The 18,942-nt window shown below is 36.6% G+C and overlaps 1 protein-coding gene across 2 annotated transcripts; it reads left to right on the forward strand.

The window, feature by feature from the left end:
• Positions 1 to 1,048: 1,048 nt before the first annotated feature.
• Positions 1,049 to 18,878, forward strand: mamdc4 (MAM domain containing 4). 2 transcript variants are annotated; one of them, XM_067574814.1, is made up of 29 exons: positions 1,049 to 1,178; positions 3,411 to 3,500; positions 3,869 to 4,030; positions 5,309 to 5,434; positions 5,639 to 5,872; positions 6,159 to 6,284; positions 7,051 to 7,206; positions 7,379 to 7,482; positions 7,769 to 7,924; positions 8,300 to 8,390; positions 8,495 to 8,608; positions 9,519 to 9,611; positions 9,728 to 9,865; positions 9,958 to 10,097; positions 10,670 to 10,778; positions 10,884 to 10,988; positions 11,672 to 11,806; positions 12,058 to 12,185; positions 12,461 to 12,677; positions 13,304 to 13,441; positions 13,546 to 13,673; positions 14,143 to 14,233; positions 14,500 to 14,649; positions 14,797 to 14,922; positions 15,107 to 15,231; positions 15,449 to 15,551; positions 15,994 to 16,211; positions 17,149 to 17,214; positions 17,882 to 18,878. In XM_067574814.1, the coding sequence occupies exons 1-29, from the start codon at positions 1,127 to 1,129 to the stop codon at positions 17,918 to 17,920; spliced, it is 3,660 nt and encodes a 1,219-aa protein (XP_067430915.1). In that variant the 5' UTR covers positions 1,049 to 1,126; the 3' UTR covers positions 17,921 to 18,878. The 2 variants fall into 2 exon arrangements, with proteins under 2 accessions (XP_067430915.1, XP_067430916.1); XM_067574815.1 differs by having other exon boundaries at positions 3,414 to 3,500.
• The last annotated feature ends 64 nt before the right edge of the window (positions 18,879 to 18,942 follow it).

An 18,942-nucleotide genomic window follows, 5' to 3' on the forward strand; every position in this document is an offset into this window, starting at 1 on the left:
TAAAGTGGGGTAAGTGCTAGATAAGTGCTGATGAACTTGTTGATCTTGAAATTATAATATACCCGTATCATTGCTAGTGATCTAATTAAGAGGATAGAGGATGGATACGTGCTGTTGAGCTGCATCTTGTATGAGCTGTTGTATCTGTTGTATGAACAATATAAGATAAACCTTTGGACAGTGCAACAAACTACAAACATGGTTATAATATTATCACCTTACAAAGTTGAAATGGCTTATTTTCCAATATTCACTTTTTATAGCCTTGTTTTGGTCTCCCCTAACTTCTATGGGAAATAATTGTCTCTACAGCTGCTAAATGCTCTACTTCTTTCATAAGTTTACATACAGTGGATTTATGTGAGAGTTGTTGCTGAAAGAAACTGCCTGCTGTGATAAGAAATTAAGCTGATGAGAGCGATTAATCAAAATGGTAAAACCAAAACAATGAGCTGAAAGATGCTAAAATGCTGTTGACCATCACCAATGTAATATTGTATTATTAATAACAGAATACATTCAGCTCATTCAAAAGGAGCTATAAATTGTTGATATGTTGTTTAATGTACTAATGAACCACTAAAAATGTTACACTGGAAGAAAACATCTAATTTTAGCTTAATTCCCATTTATCTGGTAGGTTAGCAACAGGGGCAACCATGAGAGATCTTTAAATCATGCCTGAACGCTCCACAACTTGAAATAATGTTTCCTTTTTCTTCAGACCAGCTAAAGGACTTTAAACCACTTACATTTTCTTAAACAAGGTACTTTACCTACATCTGCTCTTGTGAAGCAGAGTCAGTGAACACAAGGGATAAATAAAGATAGAATATAATAATAATAAAGTTTGGAGTATAGTTTTGTAGACTACACAGCAGTTATAGCTGAATTGTTCTGCAGTTCTGTTGCCAATTGTGTGTACTTCATTTATTGCTGAATCTACGGATGTATCCTGTGAAACATCCGTAGATTTAGAGGAAATTGTTTTATGGTTTGTTGCACTTGCATACTTGGTGAATTTAAAGTCCAGCTGTTATCTCAGAAACGGAGACGGGTCAGAGTTAACTAGAGAAGACTTTCCAGGTTGTGTTCAGTCCTTCACTGAGCTGGTGGAAGAGGAAAGATGTTACATTCAAGGGGCTCAGCCCTCTTTCTGCTGTTGATTCTGCAATGGGGTAAGTGCACATTCAGCCAAACTCCATTCAAACATTGTCAATTTTTTAATGTAGAAATTATGCTGCTGTTTGTTGGGCTAAACTTATCTTAAGTAGAGTAGAAATTCATATTCAGATTTCCAAACAAGCCACTAAAGTTTGGCCAAACATCTTAACTTAATGTCTTACTTACAAGTTCAACCACTCAAAAAAGACTTTAAAACAGCATTTAGACCTTTACATTGAGATATGTGTATATATGAGTGTATATATAATAATAATTATTATTATAATTATAATTATTATAATAATAATAATAATAATAATTATTATTATTATTATTATTATTATTATTATTATTATTATTATTATCATCATCATCATCATTATATTATTATTATTATCATTATTATTATTATTATTATTGTATTATGTAATGATATTGTCTTTTTTTTTCTTCTTTTTTTTCTTTTAAATAGACTAACTGGAAAACTTACTTTATGTCTAACTACATATGCTCGCTTGTGGTGACATAATTTGTTCTTGCAATATCCTTTTTCATCGTTATGCAGAAGACTGTTTTCCTTTTTTGCCCATAAAAATGTCAAAACCAGTTAAGACAAGCACAAATTATCTTTAAGATTTCCCACATTGCATAATTTAAGAATTCTTAACAATATTTCTAGTTGGTTTTTTTTGCCTTGAAAAAGAAAAAAAAAACATAGAAAAGAGAAATAGCCACATACATAATTACATGCATTAAGAAAATACTAATCATGTGAAGATATTATCAAAAGATAACAATAAAATAACCATAAAATCATTAATTTAAGTAAAATATATCAACTACTTCAGCTATAAACAACAATTTGTCTTGTTTGGGTATAAACAAAATGTAGTAAATCAGGATCCAATCATCATCCAATAATTCTTTCTTCACATTTACATTTATTTCACATTAAAAAGGAACGACCAGAAAAATATTCCCATTGAAAAATAAGTTTTAAGAAGTTTTTTCTTTGATTGAACTCAGTTAGAGTCATGACTCAACATTTTCTCAGTTTGAAACATGATTCATCATCCTACTTGCTGTTATGTTTAATTTCCTGCCATCAGGCTGATGAAGCAAAAAGTCTTGAGTCTTAATCAGAGACCTTTGGATGGTCGGATGGTATTTTGCTTGCAACCTGATTACTTCTCTCTGGCCTTTGAGCCTATTGACATTAGTTATGCCATAAATCTGTGAGAGCAATGAGTCCTGATAAGAGAATAAGTGTTTGTGCTTGAGTCATCTGGGGGATTTTATACAGTCTTCAAACAGAGGCAAAGAAAGAAGGTAATAAATGTAAGAACAGTTACTTATTTATGGACTTTTACATTTTTCCTTCAGGAAATTTCAGAGTAAAAAATAAAATAGAATAAAATATAGCGCTCTTTTTATTTAACCACATTTATCTGAAGGCTGACTTGTTACTTTACACAAACTCTGCAAGTCTGTCTTAAAACAACAGTCAGGAGCCTAAATGAACATTGAAACATGTTTTTCTTGCTGTAATTATTTCTCCTGTTCAGCTTCAGTCCACCACATTCATCAAATCAAGTAGATATCTTTCAACGTTACAGTCTATTTGATGCTAAAAAGACTGTAAATGTGGCAGATATCCACTTGATATGACTAACTCAGACTGCTGAAGCCTCATATAAGCTTCAGATCAACTTTTAAATGCATCTGTGCACAAAATGACTGTGTGGACACACTGTGGATTTTGGCCTCCATCACTTACATTGAAAGCACATTAGAAGGTGATATTTTAATAGCCAGTATGAACAAGAGGAATGATTACAGCGAGGAAAACCTCTTTCACTGTTCATATGGACACGTTTTAAGACTGTTTTGAACAATTCTGAACCTATCCTTTAAGATCTTACATTAAAAACATGAGCAATAAGCTGAGCTTGACAGATCATTCTTGACCTTGGAAACAGTTGACACAACAATCAAGGTCCACTTACTAGCGTCTGACGTTTTCAACTGTATCATACACTCTTAATCAGCACATGAAGTTCTCATGTCAAGAATGAACTGTCAAGCCTGTTTAAGTCATAGACATGATCTGATGTTAAAAATTAAATCATTTCAGAAAACGACACGTCGACAGAGTTTAATCATTTGCTGTATTTAATATTTTGTATTGATTTTCTGATTTAACTTGAAGTAACACTGTCTTCTGATGTTTCTATCTAATGACACAGCAGCTGGTGCTCAGGCTAATCCATGTGAGACTGACCTGAGATGTGACTTTGTGTGTGACTGCACTGACTGCAGCGATGAGCAGGACTGTGGTACGTTCACAACATTTAAACATGTTTAAAACACACCACTGAAAACTGAACTCTCAATTGCAACTTTATTATAAATATCAGAACTTCTTCACTTACCAAGACGACAGTGTATCTACTGAGGCTGGTACCTGATCTAATAATGACTTTTCCATCATTTACATATCAAAAAGTAGCACAAAATTGAAGCCTGGTGGACAAAAACACTTCAAAGTTATATGTCTGAGTATATTCTATTAATATAACATAAAAAGATCTTGTCTTCAATGTTAGAAAATTTTTTGAAAACTGATTTTACTGATTCAATTTTTTCTGTTTTTTTCTTTTCTTTTCTTTTTTTTTTTTTTTTTTTTACCTTTTTACCTTTCCAGGCTACAGTGGGAAGGGGTATGAGTGTGACTTTGAGAACTCAGGGATGTGTGGATGGACTGCTCACACCTTGGATGGAGAATACTTCTGGGAGAGGCGTCAGAGAGGCGACACCCTGCCCAACAGTGGACCGTCCTCTGACTTCACCATCGGTACAGCTACAGGTATGCTTCAGTACACAGTTACTTATCCCTTTTTATATCACCCTGATGTCGTATATGCCACAAGTGTCTATACAAGTTTCAAGACAGTACACTATTTATTTGTCAGTTTGCTGTCTTCTGCCAAATGCATTTGATTGTTCTGTACAGTTCTGCAAGATCAAGGTGATTAATTCACATTTTAGTGTCTGCTCCAAAGAAAATTACAATGACTAAAACAGCAGCGTGAGTTTATGAGTGTAGCTGTTTCCAATATTTCTGACCCTGTAAATACACTTGATGAGAAGTTAATAACCAAGTAATATAGATGCATTTTTCTGTTTAATGAGCACTTTTAGAACTAATAATAACTAATAACAATTTATTTGTTGCTGGTGTGTTGATCAGTGAGTAGTGCACAGAAATAACAAAGACTGATGTGTTACAGGAATGGAGAAAATATTACTTACAATTTTGACTGATTTTGAGTTATGTCTCTATAGCAACCACCACACAATTATACCACTGAACAGTAAGTGACTCCAAGGTTTTTGCAGAGACTCCTAATGAAAGCACTGTGTAAACATGAAATGCACTGATGTAGTGTGTAATTAACGGAACATGGGGTGATTTTCACAGCCAGCTTCAACATCCACTAATTTCTCTGCAGCTGTGAGGTCAACTATAACAACAGCGATCTCTCCCCAGCAGTTAGTCGTCATTTAACAGGAAGACGTGTGTTGAACACAGAGATATTAGATTACAACATGTCATAAAGAAAGTATAGATGGAAGACATATTGGAAACTTCAGTTCTAGTTGAAGATTTTAAAACATGATCCTCAGATTATAAATTTAGTTTTCTTCCATTTGAAGTTAATTGTCCATTGTGTGTCAGCTGTGTGTTTGAATTATATGTGTTTGCTTTTACTTTTTTGTGTGCTTTTTTTGTACATTGTATGTTTTGCTGTACATGGGTTTCTGTTAAGAAAGCAATTATGATCTCAGTTAGATCAGCTGTTTAAAGGATTAATAACTGCAGTAAATAATGATGCAAATAGATCAAAACCAGACTGATATAACTTGGTGTATATACACATACATACAGCTTGGAATGAGCCATTATTTACATTACCTTATATGTATAGACATATTTAGTTTTAGTTTCTTTTTAACTTAATTTTATAACTTTAATGTTACAGGTTAGTTTAGCTACAAAAATGTGAGTGTAACAAGTTGCTTTAGATCAAACAGCACTAAATAATAATGTGAAATATAACATGTCTAATTTGACATCACACAGGTTGGTTTATGGGAGTGAGTGAAGTGAAGACAACGCATCTCAGTGTGGCAGCTTTAGTCTCTCCAAAGATTCAACAGACTTCACCAACATGTCGTCTTCGTCTCAGATATTTCCTGTGGGATTCAGGTAAACTGTTTGCCTCAGCCAGCTTCTCACAATGACAGGATTTCATACTAATTTGTGCAACTTTTATTTCTCATAATTCTAATTTAATTGATTGCTCTACTGCATCTTATAATCCTTTAACTTTGGCAATTAAAATAGTAATTAATAAGTCATTTATTGTTGTGTACATTGAGATCAAATTTAATTTCCTATCATTTCCTGAAGGCAACAGAGGACTGGGCTCCTCACCCCTGTGGGCGTCTATCCGTCACCCGGACTCTCAAGAATCCGTAGTGTGGCGTCCTGAGGCCACAAGTGTGCGAGGCTGGAGGGAGGACACCATGTATCTGGGCCGTATTTCCACAGCCTTTCACATCGTTATTTACTCGCAGCGCTCTGACGGACGAAGAGGAGATGTGGCCATAGACCAGATGGAGTTTCTGGACTGTGCTCTGCCCTGTGAGTACTTCATAATATCTCTTTCATGTGTTGTTTCTGCCTTATAAATGGATTAATTAAAATTAACTGTATATAACTTAATAATCACACATTCATTTTCTTATATACTTATGTCAAGAATTCAGTTACAACAAAAACACAAAAGTTTAAAAAGCTTTAAAAATATATAACTTTTTCTTATAACTTATGACTTAATATGTGTATTTCTTCATAATACACACATTAGGTTTGATCATCATAATCATGATTTGGTGTTAATGCTGTTTTTCTCTCATTACATCATCAGTACCCCTCCCTGGTCAACACTGTCCACGAGGGATGATAGAGTGTAAGCGTGAGGGCTGCGTGAAGGAGCAGCAGGTCTGTGACGGCACTGACGACTGCGGTGATGGGACTGATGAGGAGAACTGTGGTGAGAAATCACATGTCTTCTGAATTACTGCAGAGAACCTGCCGTAAATATTGTAGGAATCTGTCTAAAGACGCATGATTCACCGTACAAACTGTCACAGCACAAAACAAAAGATTCTGTGATGACAGTGCAAGACTTATTATGGAGAAGCGATTCTGGGACCAGTCCAACACTTTTGTGGTATCCACAGACCTCACTGCAGATTTAACGGGAATCACTTTCGACAGAAGATATAGTCCCAATAGAAACTGTTGACAGCGTTGTCTGTAAATTATCCAGAGAGACTAGGATATTGTTTGTAAGACACACTGCTGCTGAGTTTTTCACATATATATTTTTTTTACATTTCAGCTAAAAAAAAAATTGCCTTCAATTAAATTTAATTTGGATGGAGGTAGGAGTTTCAAAGGCAGTTATCTTAAAAAAAAACAACTACTAGCTACTGCTGCCTTTGCTTCACCGAAAGAAGAAGTCATTATTTGCATAATGAAAAGGTTGTTTGTCAAGAGAACGCAAATGTACACCGGTAAACAAACAACGAGCGCTGTCACCTCTGTTTCCACGACAGCTTTCCCAACTTTCCCACTGAAATATCCAATTTCTTCCAACACTCTCTGTATGGAGTACACTTTCCATTATCCCACAATATTCCTCATATTCAGAGACATGAAATTACTTTCCATGTAATCTACAGAGTACATTTTACAACATGCATATCCAGTGATCACCAGTCAAAGTGAGATATGTGTGTGTCTTGTGTCTCCAGGAGAGTACAGGCGCTGTGATTTCGAGGACGGCCTGTGTGATTGGGACCCGAGATCATTTTCCTCACTGAAATGGGAAAGGACAAATCAGGAAACCATCTCTTTGACGGATCCTCTGAAAGGACCAGGCAGGGATCATTCCAACAGCACCGCATCAGGTATCATATCTGACCAATCAGAGTCAGTACAGTATGTTTTTTTATTGTTGAAACCACATTGTTGTTCTGCTTCACAGTTCATGTGTTCGGTGTTACTCTTTTGTAAGTATTTAAAGTAAATTTGTAAATAAATAAGAATATTTTTTTAAAAAGACTATTCTTATTATTGCAGGTTACTTCCTTTATGTCACCGTCCCTGAGGGTGGTCTCAAAGACGACTGGGCATCTTTCCAAAGTCCGTTTCTTCAACCCACCAATAGTTCACATCCTTGCAAGGTGAATCCCAAGTTCCCTTCTCAATCAGAGAGGTTTTTGTTTCACTCTTACGCTTCAGTTTCACGGTAATTTTCATACAGTCCCACTTAACATGTACTGATTCTCTTTAAAATTAAAAATAAAAAAGATTCTTTACACAAGGAAAATATTCAGAAAGAAAATGTCTGAGACTCCGATGAATTAATTGTCATTTCATCATGTTTAAAACATTTGAATTAAGAAATTATATATTTTTAAGCATAATTTGAACCTACTTCAACAAGTTTCCTGTGTCTGCCCACTATAGCTGGTGATGTACACACACCAGTTTGGGCCAAGGTCCGGCGGTCTGACAGTGATGGTGGCGGATACTAAAATCTACCCGGTGTGGGAGAGGGGTGGTGCCCTGGGTGATGTCTGGGTGAAAGCAGAGGTGGACATTGTCACCAACAGTACTTTCGCAGTAAGTAGTTCACCTGAGTTTGTAGCAGTGAAAATGATAACAGCAATAAATTTATAGCATATTTTAAACAGTTACTGAGCACTACATTTTGATAAATAGAAGTAAGGAATAACAGAATTACTGCAAATTTAGTGCAGGTTGTCAGTGCTTCATCATTTGAGAGAAATAATGATGATAGGAGCAAAAAATTATAATTGCTGTTTAAATTAAATGATGATGAATTCTTTCCTAATCTAGGTACAGAGCAAATTAGAAATTAACGATCTCAGATCTCTAGTTTCTTTTTTGTTGTATTTAAATTATTTTGATGAAATTTACCCTTTATTCTTATTTCTTATTTTTCCCCTCTGCTGTTGAATTTCCTCTCCATTATAGATTGTAATAATGGCAGCAATCAGGGACATGGCGTATGGAGGTATCGGTATTGACAGCATCGTGTTGTCTCCTGAATGCCGCTTATCAAATGGTAATCTCTTCAACTGTCTGAACTTTTAATTTTGTGATTCCACACATCTGAAAAGTAAGAATAAGTATCTCCTTCCTGCTATCTCACTCTCTCTTCTTGAACAGAAACTAATACCATCGGGGAATTCCCAGATGGTCCTGAACACCATTGCCAGAAACCAGACAAAATGTGCAATTTTCACCCTGACTGTCAAGGAGGACATGATGAATCCAAATGTGGTGAGTTTGTTTATCCTGTTTACCAAGTTTTACTTTTATCAACAAGTCTGCAAAAGTTGAAAAGCAATTATGAGCCAGCTGAGGATTAAGTAAGGCTGCTTAGGGCCTCAGGAGCCACCAGGGGGCCCTCCAAATGAGCAAATTACACAATGAAAACATAAGAAAAACACACACTAGTGTTCAAGGGATGACAGACACAGAATGGGTATTTTTTTTAAAAACGGTTTTATGGGCCTGAAAGTTTAAAACATTCAGTCCAAGGTGGAGCAAGACTGTCCTCACCAGGAAAAACAACATCACTGGTTGTTTGTTCAAACACTAAAAATAATCTGTTTACATTTTCCTGACAAGTCAACTCTTGACCGTGCATATGACTGTTGTCACTGAGAAACAAAGGAGGAAGGAGTGCGATGTTGTCATAGCGCCTCATAGGGATGAGGTCAGATGTTTGTTTCTTTTAACCATGACGTCCATCTTTTTTTCTTACCCTTGCCTTTACTTGTTTTGACTAAATATTACATTTTGGGAAGAACTGACAAATAATGTCATCCTACGCAATGACTTTTTCAGAGAAATGTGGAATCCTTTAAATTATTATTATTATTATTATTACAACAAAAATTCAAAGTGTTATGTTTTTGACAAACTGTGTAGTCCTGGTTTCATTTTTTAATACAGGTAATATTATTCTGTTTTTGTACCATTTTGACACCTGAAATTGAAAATAAACTGAAGGTCCCAAATATGCTTTAGTCAGCTCTAATCTTAATGAGCCCTGTCTCAAGCACTGAACTTGTAACATACAGCAATAATGCAAGTTGTTGTTGTAAAGTTATTTTTGTTGATGTTGTTTTTAATACCATAACATAACTCATTTTGAATGTGATGTCTCCATGAATGATTTCTGCAGGGGATTTCTCTTACCCTGATGGCAGCTCAGGCTGGACTGATACCAGCATTGGGAGTCAAGGTTGGGTGCTGTACAAAAATGCCACAGCCAAAGGTACATCATCACCTTCTTTACTTATTGATTATTACTATATACTGATTTAAAAAGCATAATCTTTAAATATTTTTCTCTCTGGCATGATGCTTTTCCCTCCCTTTCATATTTGTTAGAGAATTACCTGTATGTGGCCAAGGCCCCAGGCCAGCAACTGACTGAAGCCCTGACACGGACCCCCCTCCTGGGACCCTCCGGCCCAGCCTGCACCCTCAGCTTTGATTATGCACTGACTGGAAATCCATCCCACATTGGTATAGCTGTCAATTTAATGGGTTTTTTTTCATAATAAAGACACATAATTTGGATGTTTTAATAGGACTCTAATTATGTCTCTCTGCTGCAGGTGAGGTGTCAGTGAGGGTGATTGACAGCGTGATGGGCATGCAGCCTAAGCTGTGGGAGTTCAGTGGGAAGACGGGAAGAGAGGAAGGGGTGTGGGCACATGCTGAAGTATCTATTGGATCCAGGAAAAATCGCTTCCAGGTGAGCTTTTTTTTTAGGACTTGTCTCATATAATCATCACCTTTACATTTAAATTTTTTTGCGGTGATGATGAAATTGGACTCACAGATACTGTTCTCCTCTAAAATAAACACAGGTCAATCTTTGAAAAAAAGTCAGGTTGTCTGAAAACAATCAGAGTGGAAACATTTTATATATCCCCAAAGTCTCAGTCTTTATCCTGTCGGTAAAAAAATATTTTGCCAGGTTTTTTATTTTTTATCTGTACCATAAGCTACTAATTTTTTTCTTCCAGCCAAAAAAAAATGGCAACTTGTAACAAATTGTCATTTTTACATTTGAAATATTTTACTTTGATGATAAGACTTGACTTACAAATATGATCCACTCTTCTCAAAATAAGTCGGACTTTGATTTTTGAGGACAGCAGCATCTGTGACTAGAATGTAATCATGAGTGTAAAAATGGTGATTGCAAGACAGTAACAAACAGAAGCTAAGGAACTTTAACACTTGAAGATGAATTTGTTGAGTTTTGTGAATGTCTTTTCACTTATTAGGGCTCCTCTGTTTTTCTTGTTTTATCTTTATCAGCTGGAATTTGAAGCTCGTGCTAAAAAAATGTGTCGATGTACCAAGATTAAAGTGGCAAACGTTCGCTACATCGGCTGTCATGCTGAGTATTTTCCATTTACTCCAACAGGTAACTAAGGACAAAATACAAACATGATACTGTAAATTAATATTTGAATATTTTACCTATAGATTTCTCAATGCCTTGATGTTTTTGCTGGGTTTTTTTGGCCAGGGCTGTCATGTAACTTTGAGGACGGACTGTGTGGATGGTATCAGGACCACAATGACAACTTTGAGTGGACGGTGCTTGATGGGATAGACCACACCATCGGGATTGGTAATGTCATTTAAAAATAAACAGTGTATATACAAAAATACACAGTGTCCTTCTCAGTAGAGACACATACTTAACCTTCATGTTTCCTTGGCCTCATTCATAGAAAACATAACATTTTAAATATGTCATGTAGAGTAAAAAATACATATTGAAATCATGGTTTGGTGCAATAATAATGTCATTAATGCACCGTTTTAAGTTACCAGTTTCTTTCAGGTGTTCTCTCCATTTAAATCATTTTATTATTATATGTTATTAATATATTTATTATTATGATTATTATTATACATTTTTTTGTCTGAAAGTTTGTTTCCTTGACAACACTCAAACCTCCATGTTCATCAGGGTGAGATTCTGAGATCTGACATTTGGGATGTTATTCGAGTCCCAAAATAGCCTCGAGCCTTTAAGCTATCATTATATTCATAGTCACTGTATCAGGGAACATGGAGTGACAGCAGTGCTCCATTCTGTTCAATAGACAATATGAACAAAACTATTATCTTTTTAAAGGTATAATATAATACATTTCTGAATAGTTTAATTGGGGTAAATGTGTACACTTAGTATATAATGTGGTTCATAAATTGCATTAATAATCACTACAAAACATAAAGAAGATACAGTATAATTGTGATGCTTTAAAACTCACTTCAGTTTTCCATCTTTCTGTTGATGTCCAGGCAAAAGTCTGTCTGTGGACATGTGGAGTTCATCACTGCGTGGTGTGTTTGGACGTTTACTTTCATACCCGCAGATGCCAGGTTCTACAGATTACTGTCTGTCCTTCTTCTACAAACTTTACGGGCCAAACACAGGTGAGGTGTTGAGCCGGGATGAGACTGATGTTGTGATGTTTAAAGTTGTTTCTACGAGGCTGTGCGTGCATTTTGAGGGGGAAAATGCCAACAGTGATGTTTTTTGTCAATTAAACTCTAACAAATTAAACTTGCTATTGATCAGTTTAAGAGTGAATAAGTTGTTCAAAAATGCAGATATGTTGGTTTGTAACTGAATTTTACCTAAATGGTTACTCCCTCCTCCTCTTCCACCCACTGATCTCATCCAGGTGCTCTGAATGTGAAGCTGTTAGAAAGCAATGGTTATGAGCGCATCCTATGGACCCGCAGTGGAGCTCATGGCAACATCTGGCACCAAGCACACTGCTCAGTACCACATCAGCTCACAGGCTTTCAGGTACGGTATAACAGTCAGCCTGAAAATAATAATGAATGTTTTAAAATTCACCAAATGTGACAGAGCTTAATGTATCTGTAATATTTTTTCAAAAAAGTGACAGAAGGGGAGAAAATAGAATAAAAGGGGGGTTTAATCAAGTGGTTTGGAGTTTTGGGAATCTCTGCCCCCATGTGGTAAAATATCACTGCAGCTTTAAGCAAGTAGTCAAAAACAGATAAGAAGATCTTTCTTCTTTTTCAACTAACCCTATCTGTCTTTTGACCTACCAACAGCTGATGTTTGAAGCAGTTCGCGCCGGCTTTGATGGGCAGGTGGCCATTGATGATGTGGTGTTCGCTGAAGGTCCATGCACCGTGCCGAGGACGTGTTCCTTTGAGGGCCAGCAGTGTGGGTTCACCAGCTCTGGTGAAGTTCGCTGGATCCACCGCAATGGACGCGGCGTAACATTGGCTGGACCCAAAGCTGACCACACTCTGGAGACTGATCTGGGTAAATAATATTAATATTTGAACACACATGCAGAGAACTGAGAGACTCTGACTGTTTATTACTAATCACTACATTATACATCATAAATATGCAGTTGCTCCCTCAGAAATGACAGTAAAGGTGGACACTTCAGTCATGGCTCATTCAAAATATTTTTGGTCAGTTACTGTCAGAAGAATAAAAGGTTGTTTTGCCAACTACTGTAGGTTTTATTTTTTTTACAATTCAGATATGAAATAAGTAAATATAAATAAATATTCACACATAAAGAACTTAAGAGCAACAAAAAATCGAAAACTAGAAAACTTAAAATGACATTCTTACATTCAACTAGTGACTAGCAACAAATAACAATGTTTTCATTATTGATTAATCTGTTATAAGCTTTTCAATTATTTTTAAAAATAATTTAGTCTACAAAAGGTCAGAAAATACTGAAAATGCCCATCACTAGTCTTCAAATATCTGTTTTCTGCTCAATCAACAGTCCATAGCCCAAAGATATTCAATTTAGAATGATATAAAACAGAAAATTAGCACAAAATTACAAAACATTTGGTCCTATGTGCCAAAAATTGAAATTACACACATGTAAACAAGGATTCCTCTGCCCGGTCTGTGCTCAGGTTACTACATGATGGTGAACACTGGAGCGAAGATCCTTCCCTCTGGCGGTACGTCAGTCCTCACATCTCCTGTTCGCCATGGAACCATGAAGACCGAGTGTGTCAATTTCTGGTATCACACGGATGGAGTGAATCCTGGTGAGACACCTGCACACACTGAAAAACACAAAACACACACAAAAAAGTGACGGAAAAACACGATATGACGTGTGTGTGTGTGTGTGTGTGTGTGTGGTTTGCAGGTTATCTGACAGTGTACATGAAGCCAGTGAAAGGAGAAAGGGTGAAGATCTTCTCTGACACTCTGAGCCAGGGAAAAGTCTGGCGCCATGGCAACGGAAACATCTCGAGTGTCCTTGTGGACTGGCAGGTACAGTGTAGAGGCTGGAGAGGGACGCTGGAACAATTATAGACTTTTCAAGTGGTCAGTTATGAAACAAGTAATTAGTTTATGCATTAAGAAAATAATTTATGAATTCATGAAGTGTGCTATTAATAAAGTATTTCATACAAAGTGATGAAACATGAAAAATATGCAAATTAATATATTCTGTTTGAGTATTATGCATGAAAAGACTCCCTGGTCTTTGAAACATATTCTGTCACACAGTTCATTATTTTGCTTTCATGTCCCATTTAGTTTCTGTTTTATCTACAATTAATTTTAAAATGCTTCTCTAATTCAGAGACATCTTTAAATGTCTTGGTGAGGGTGTCGCAACTCTCCAATAGAATTTTACCCAGAAACTTTTGAGAATTGTTTTTAGGGAACTTTAATATTTAAGATCTTGTGTTTGTCAATGTAACCACGCTGATGTTGTGCTCATTTTGTTCTGTAGGTGGAGTTTGAGGTGGTGGGAGCCGGAGGCAAAGACACTGCTATTGCAATTGATGATATCTTCTTTTTACCTTTTCCGTGTGAGAGTCAAGGTTCGTATGAGCTTCATCAAAACTAAGGTGGAACATGACAGACTTTTAGATTTTTCTAAGCGAACTTGGTTATTTATACACATGTCCACATCTAATTAAAAGACTACATAAAAGTCAAGTTATGGTGACATTATTACTAGGTTTAATTAAAGAAAACAAACTGTACCACATACAATCTGTATTTTGTAACATTTCAGTGTTAAACAACAGTACACTATTATATCTTCTCTGTGTTATGTATAATTTTGTTCTGTTAAATGTCTCAGGTTCTAAGTGCAGTCTGGAGAGAGGAATGTGCAGCTGGAGCAACACTCAAAACGCCAAATTGGATAAACTGGACTGGGAGCTGACGAGTCAGGAGGGAGAGAGACGCTACTCCACCCCCCCTGAGGACCACACTCTGGGAACAGAGAAAGGTAAACCAGAGAGAGAAACAGAGACAAGCGACTGAATATTGTGTCATTAAGAGAACAACATTTCTGTGTGTGTTTGTTCATCCAACATGTACAAAAGAAAACATACTGAAGTGGAAAATAATCTACCTTCCCTTTTCTTTCCACCAGGTCACTTCCTGATCTTTCCAAGCAGCAACCGGACAAGTGTCTATGAAAATGCTCAGCTGCTGAGCCCTCACCTGCCCCCAACCAAAGGCACCTGCCTGAAATTCTGGGCCTACAAGCCGTACTCATGTAAGGATCAATGTTCTAAATGAAACTTTAATGAAGCTTGGTTCATCTGTGGTTGAGCACAGTTCTAAAGCTGTATCCAGATCCACATTTAATCTCATTTCAGGTGCATGCTGGTGTGTGTGGTGTGTGTGTTGCATTCCCCTTTTTATATTTTGTAACGACCCACTTTTTTAATTGTATGCAGCGGACAGCCAGCTGAAGGTGTGGGCTCTGTCTGAAGGTCGTCTCCTGCAGCTGCTGGTGGTGAATGAACTGGGAGGACCGTGGAAACGCTTCAATGTAGACATCAAGTCTACTGAGGAATACCAGGTTAGACTCTCATCTGCTATAAAACACTGAATACTAATACAATGATTATAACATGTTAATTAATCAATTGTCAAATTAGTTTCCTATTAATTCATTATTGACTAATTGATTAATAGACAAATTGTTGCAGCTCCAATTCATTGTAACTTTCAAGTTCAAATTCCTTACATGAGACTGACTACTACTGTATCTCTGCTGCTGTTTTTGTTGTTAACAGATTGTGTTTGAAGGAATCACAGGCACATCCGGCTCTGTAGCTCTGGACGACATTGAGTACACAATTGGGGTCAGCTGTGATAACCAAGACAACACAGTTGAACGTAAGATGGGCCAGTGATTTTATGTGTTTTTCAGCCAGTTAAGCGCTAACAACATGTGTAACACATGTGTTTTTTGTTTTTACTGATTTTCTCTGAAAAATACCAGGATTTTTTAAAAGAATAGTTGGACATTTTGGGGAATATTGGAAGATGCTTTCTTGCATTGCAAACTTGGTTTTAAGTTGATATTCATAGCACACTGAAATTCATTTAATTGAATCACTGCCTAGAAGGTAGGAAATAAGACTAAAAACCTATGGTATGCTTCGAAAATTGTTCAGCAGCAAAGGAATTTGTTAAATGTCAGCAGTTTGGCTTGAAATGCAAACCCAGCTGAACAGCCTTACACTGAATTCCTATCTGAAATGTAACATGTTCTTGTTGTCTTCAGCACTATTCTCTACTGGAACTGAAATCTAAACATTTTCCATCTCCTCTGTAGCCAAATCAGAGAAAGACGATAAAGGAGCACTTGCAGCGTCCGTCATCATAGTCCTGCTGCTGATTGGCACGGTGGTCGCCGTGCTGGTTTGGTACCTGCTAATCAAACAGAGAATCTTAGAAGCTCAGGCTGGTCCATCACAATCTCCACCATCATTCCCATCATCTTCCTCAGCTGGTGTTGGTTTCAGTAATGAGGGATATGAAGCTGAAACCACAGTAAGTTAATGACATTAAAACTTGTGACAACACTTAAAAAAAACTCAGTAAAATGAGGATAATTCTGGTTTATTACAATTTGAGTCTAATCCTAAAGTTCATTGCTGGGATTCTTCAGATTCCCGCTGTAATTAACTAGTTGTAAATCAAGTCATGTCAACTTTAGCCCAAAACCACAAATGTTCCTCAAAGGGCTTCATAATCTGTGAAGCATACAACAACCACTAGACCCTCAGTTCGGAAAAGGAAAAACTTGCCAAAAAAACAACCCTTGAGTGCCTGCAACATCTATAGATAAGCATTTCTAATTTACAGACATGCCTCTTTAGAAGAAACACTCAGTCAGCACAAACCATTGTAATATAGTTAGAAAGGATATGGTAACTGTGGATAACTAGCTAAACTAGGCTAGGCTAGAAGCTAAACTAGGAGCTAAATTAACACGGCAGCAACAAAGGCTACACTGAATGCTAAAATCATTTCTAAAATGTAATCTACTATGATTTAGACTTATCACAGAGAGAATAACAGATATTAGATAAGGAGAAGTGTGAAAATTAACTCAATTAATTTACAGAACCGAGAGAGTGTACATAAAGGATATCAATCTCATGGCAGTCATGTTTTGCAGTTGTTGAGGTGTTATTTAAATGATAATAAAACTACAACAAAGATGGAGTACCATAGCACTTGTGACATCAGTCATTTTGTCTGTTTTCTATGTAGTTAGCTCAACCAAAATGCCCTCAACTGGCTAAGTAATGTCTTCAACAATTTGCTGTTTGCCTAAGAGAGAAAATGAATCAGCCGCAGTAAACCAGCAACATATTGTATGTACCCACAAGTGAATTGTGGGTATTGTGGATGTAATGTAGCTAGCAGCAGAAATCCTTTCTGTATTGTGTCTGATTCATGGTTAATCATTTGTTCATTTCAGCAAGACCGTTCGAAGGTTACAGTACCGCATAACCATCCGATGGCAGCTGGGTTCAATAATGTTTCTGTGAGTATAGAGTTCTTTTTTATGACTTGTGTTTTATTTCATTTATCTATTTTATTTGGTGGGGAGACAGTAAATTCATCCTTATTTCCATGTACTCTTTAATATAGTTGAATAAAGGTGGTTTAAAGCTGCGACCACTCAAGGACAGAAAGTAGGCTCCAAAATACCAAACATTACACATCTAGCAGGGATGAAGCAACATGGTGCTCAATGGAGTCATTTCTGTCTTCACCTGTCAAATGCAATTATTATTATTATTATTATTATTATTATTATTATTATTATTATTATTATTATTATTATTATTATTATTCTCTTTAGTGTATTTAGCTGAAAGCCACTGATGGACCAGACTGAAGTGTTGATTCACAGTCCGATCAGCAGCAGCAGCTCTTTCACATTTCAGGAATGGATTTGATTTTAAGAGAATATTAAAAACTTTTGGTTAAAGCTTCAATTTCACTTTCATTTTATGACATAAAAGATACCAAAACAACACAATTAATAGGACTCATTATAAATTATTCAAAGGAGTCATTTTTTATTTCTCAAACATGTTTGTGCAGACTTCTAAATAAAACTATTACCATTTACCGACAAGCTGTCATCCTTCCTGGGCAGATTTAAGTTGTTCTAACTGACGGATTTGACTCTTCTTGTGTTTCAGGAAGTCTCTGTTGATGTGAGAGGCGCGGCAGAGGCCTGAAGCAGGAGGAGTGGTGGTCCTGCCAACTAAAGTTGGCTTTGTGAAATTTGGGCGATATCACAGCAGAAGAACTGCTTGTGTCACCCTTACATGACACACACACACTAACACACACACACACACTAACACACACACACACACACACACACACACAGCCCACATACTGAAACACTGATGAAGGCCTAATCGGTGCAGCTGCCTAACATCTGATGGAGCCCTCAAAGGTCACAGCTCTCTGCCTGTGGACAGACATTCGAAGTTAGAGGGACAACACATAGCGCTACACTCCTGAATCATGTTTGTCTAGTTTAAGGAGAACTCAGCAGATTTGGCTTCTTTCTCATGGGTTAGGACATTGGACACTTGTGCAATTTCTTACAGTGTCAATTTACTTGTTGTGGAGCATATACGAGTCAGCCTGTGAAACAGTTGTATAATGTCTTCCATGGCTCTGGAATTAATCAATTAATTTAGAAAACATCTCACTCAGTAACTCATCACCAGCCTATCAGCTTTAGCTGGGAGACTACACACTTACAACAGAAAGCTGGGAGCATGGAAGACTTGATTACCAGGCAGGGATGGTCTAACGAAAGATGCTATCAAATTGCATTATGGAAGAAGAGCTTGACTCACAATAGGGACTATCTGACTCTAATATGTCTCTCACAGGTCCCACAAGTGGACAGAAGGGCAATACTAATTGGCTGGAGTGCCCCTCTGAAGAGAAAGGAAAAAGAAAAGAATTATTGTAAACAAACTTGTGGAAACTGTAAAAAAAGATTTTAAGATTACAAAGGAAGTCAACATGCTGTAATGCTATTGTTCGGAAAGAGACTGTAGGAAGGATGTATTGCTTTAGATGTGTTGGGGGGGCACATTTACTCTGAAATTTACTTTTGAAACAAGAAATAATTGAACTCTGATGATAAATAAATTAAACTTTAGCAGTGAAACACTGGTGTCCGAGTGTTTTTTAATCAGAGAGTAAATTGCTTGACTGAGGAAATTAAATATCGGCA

The sequence above is a fragment of the Thunnus thynnus genome, chromosome 19 (assembly GCF_963924715.1).
Source record: "Thunnus thynnus chromosome 19, fThuThy2.1, whole genome shotgun sequence".
Classification (NCBI taxonomy): domain Eukaryota; kingdom Metazoa; phylum Chordata; class Actinopteri; order Scombriformes; family Scombridae; genus Thunnus; species Thunnus thynnus.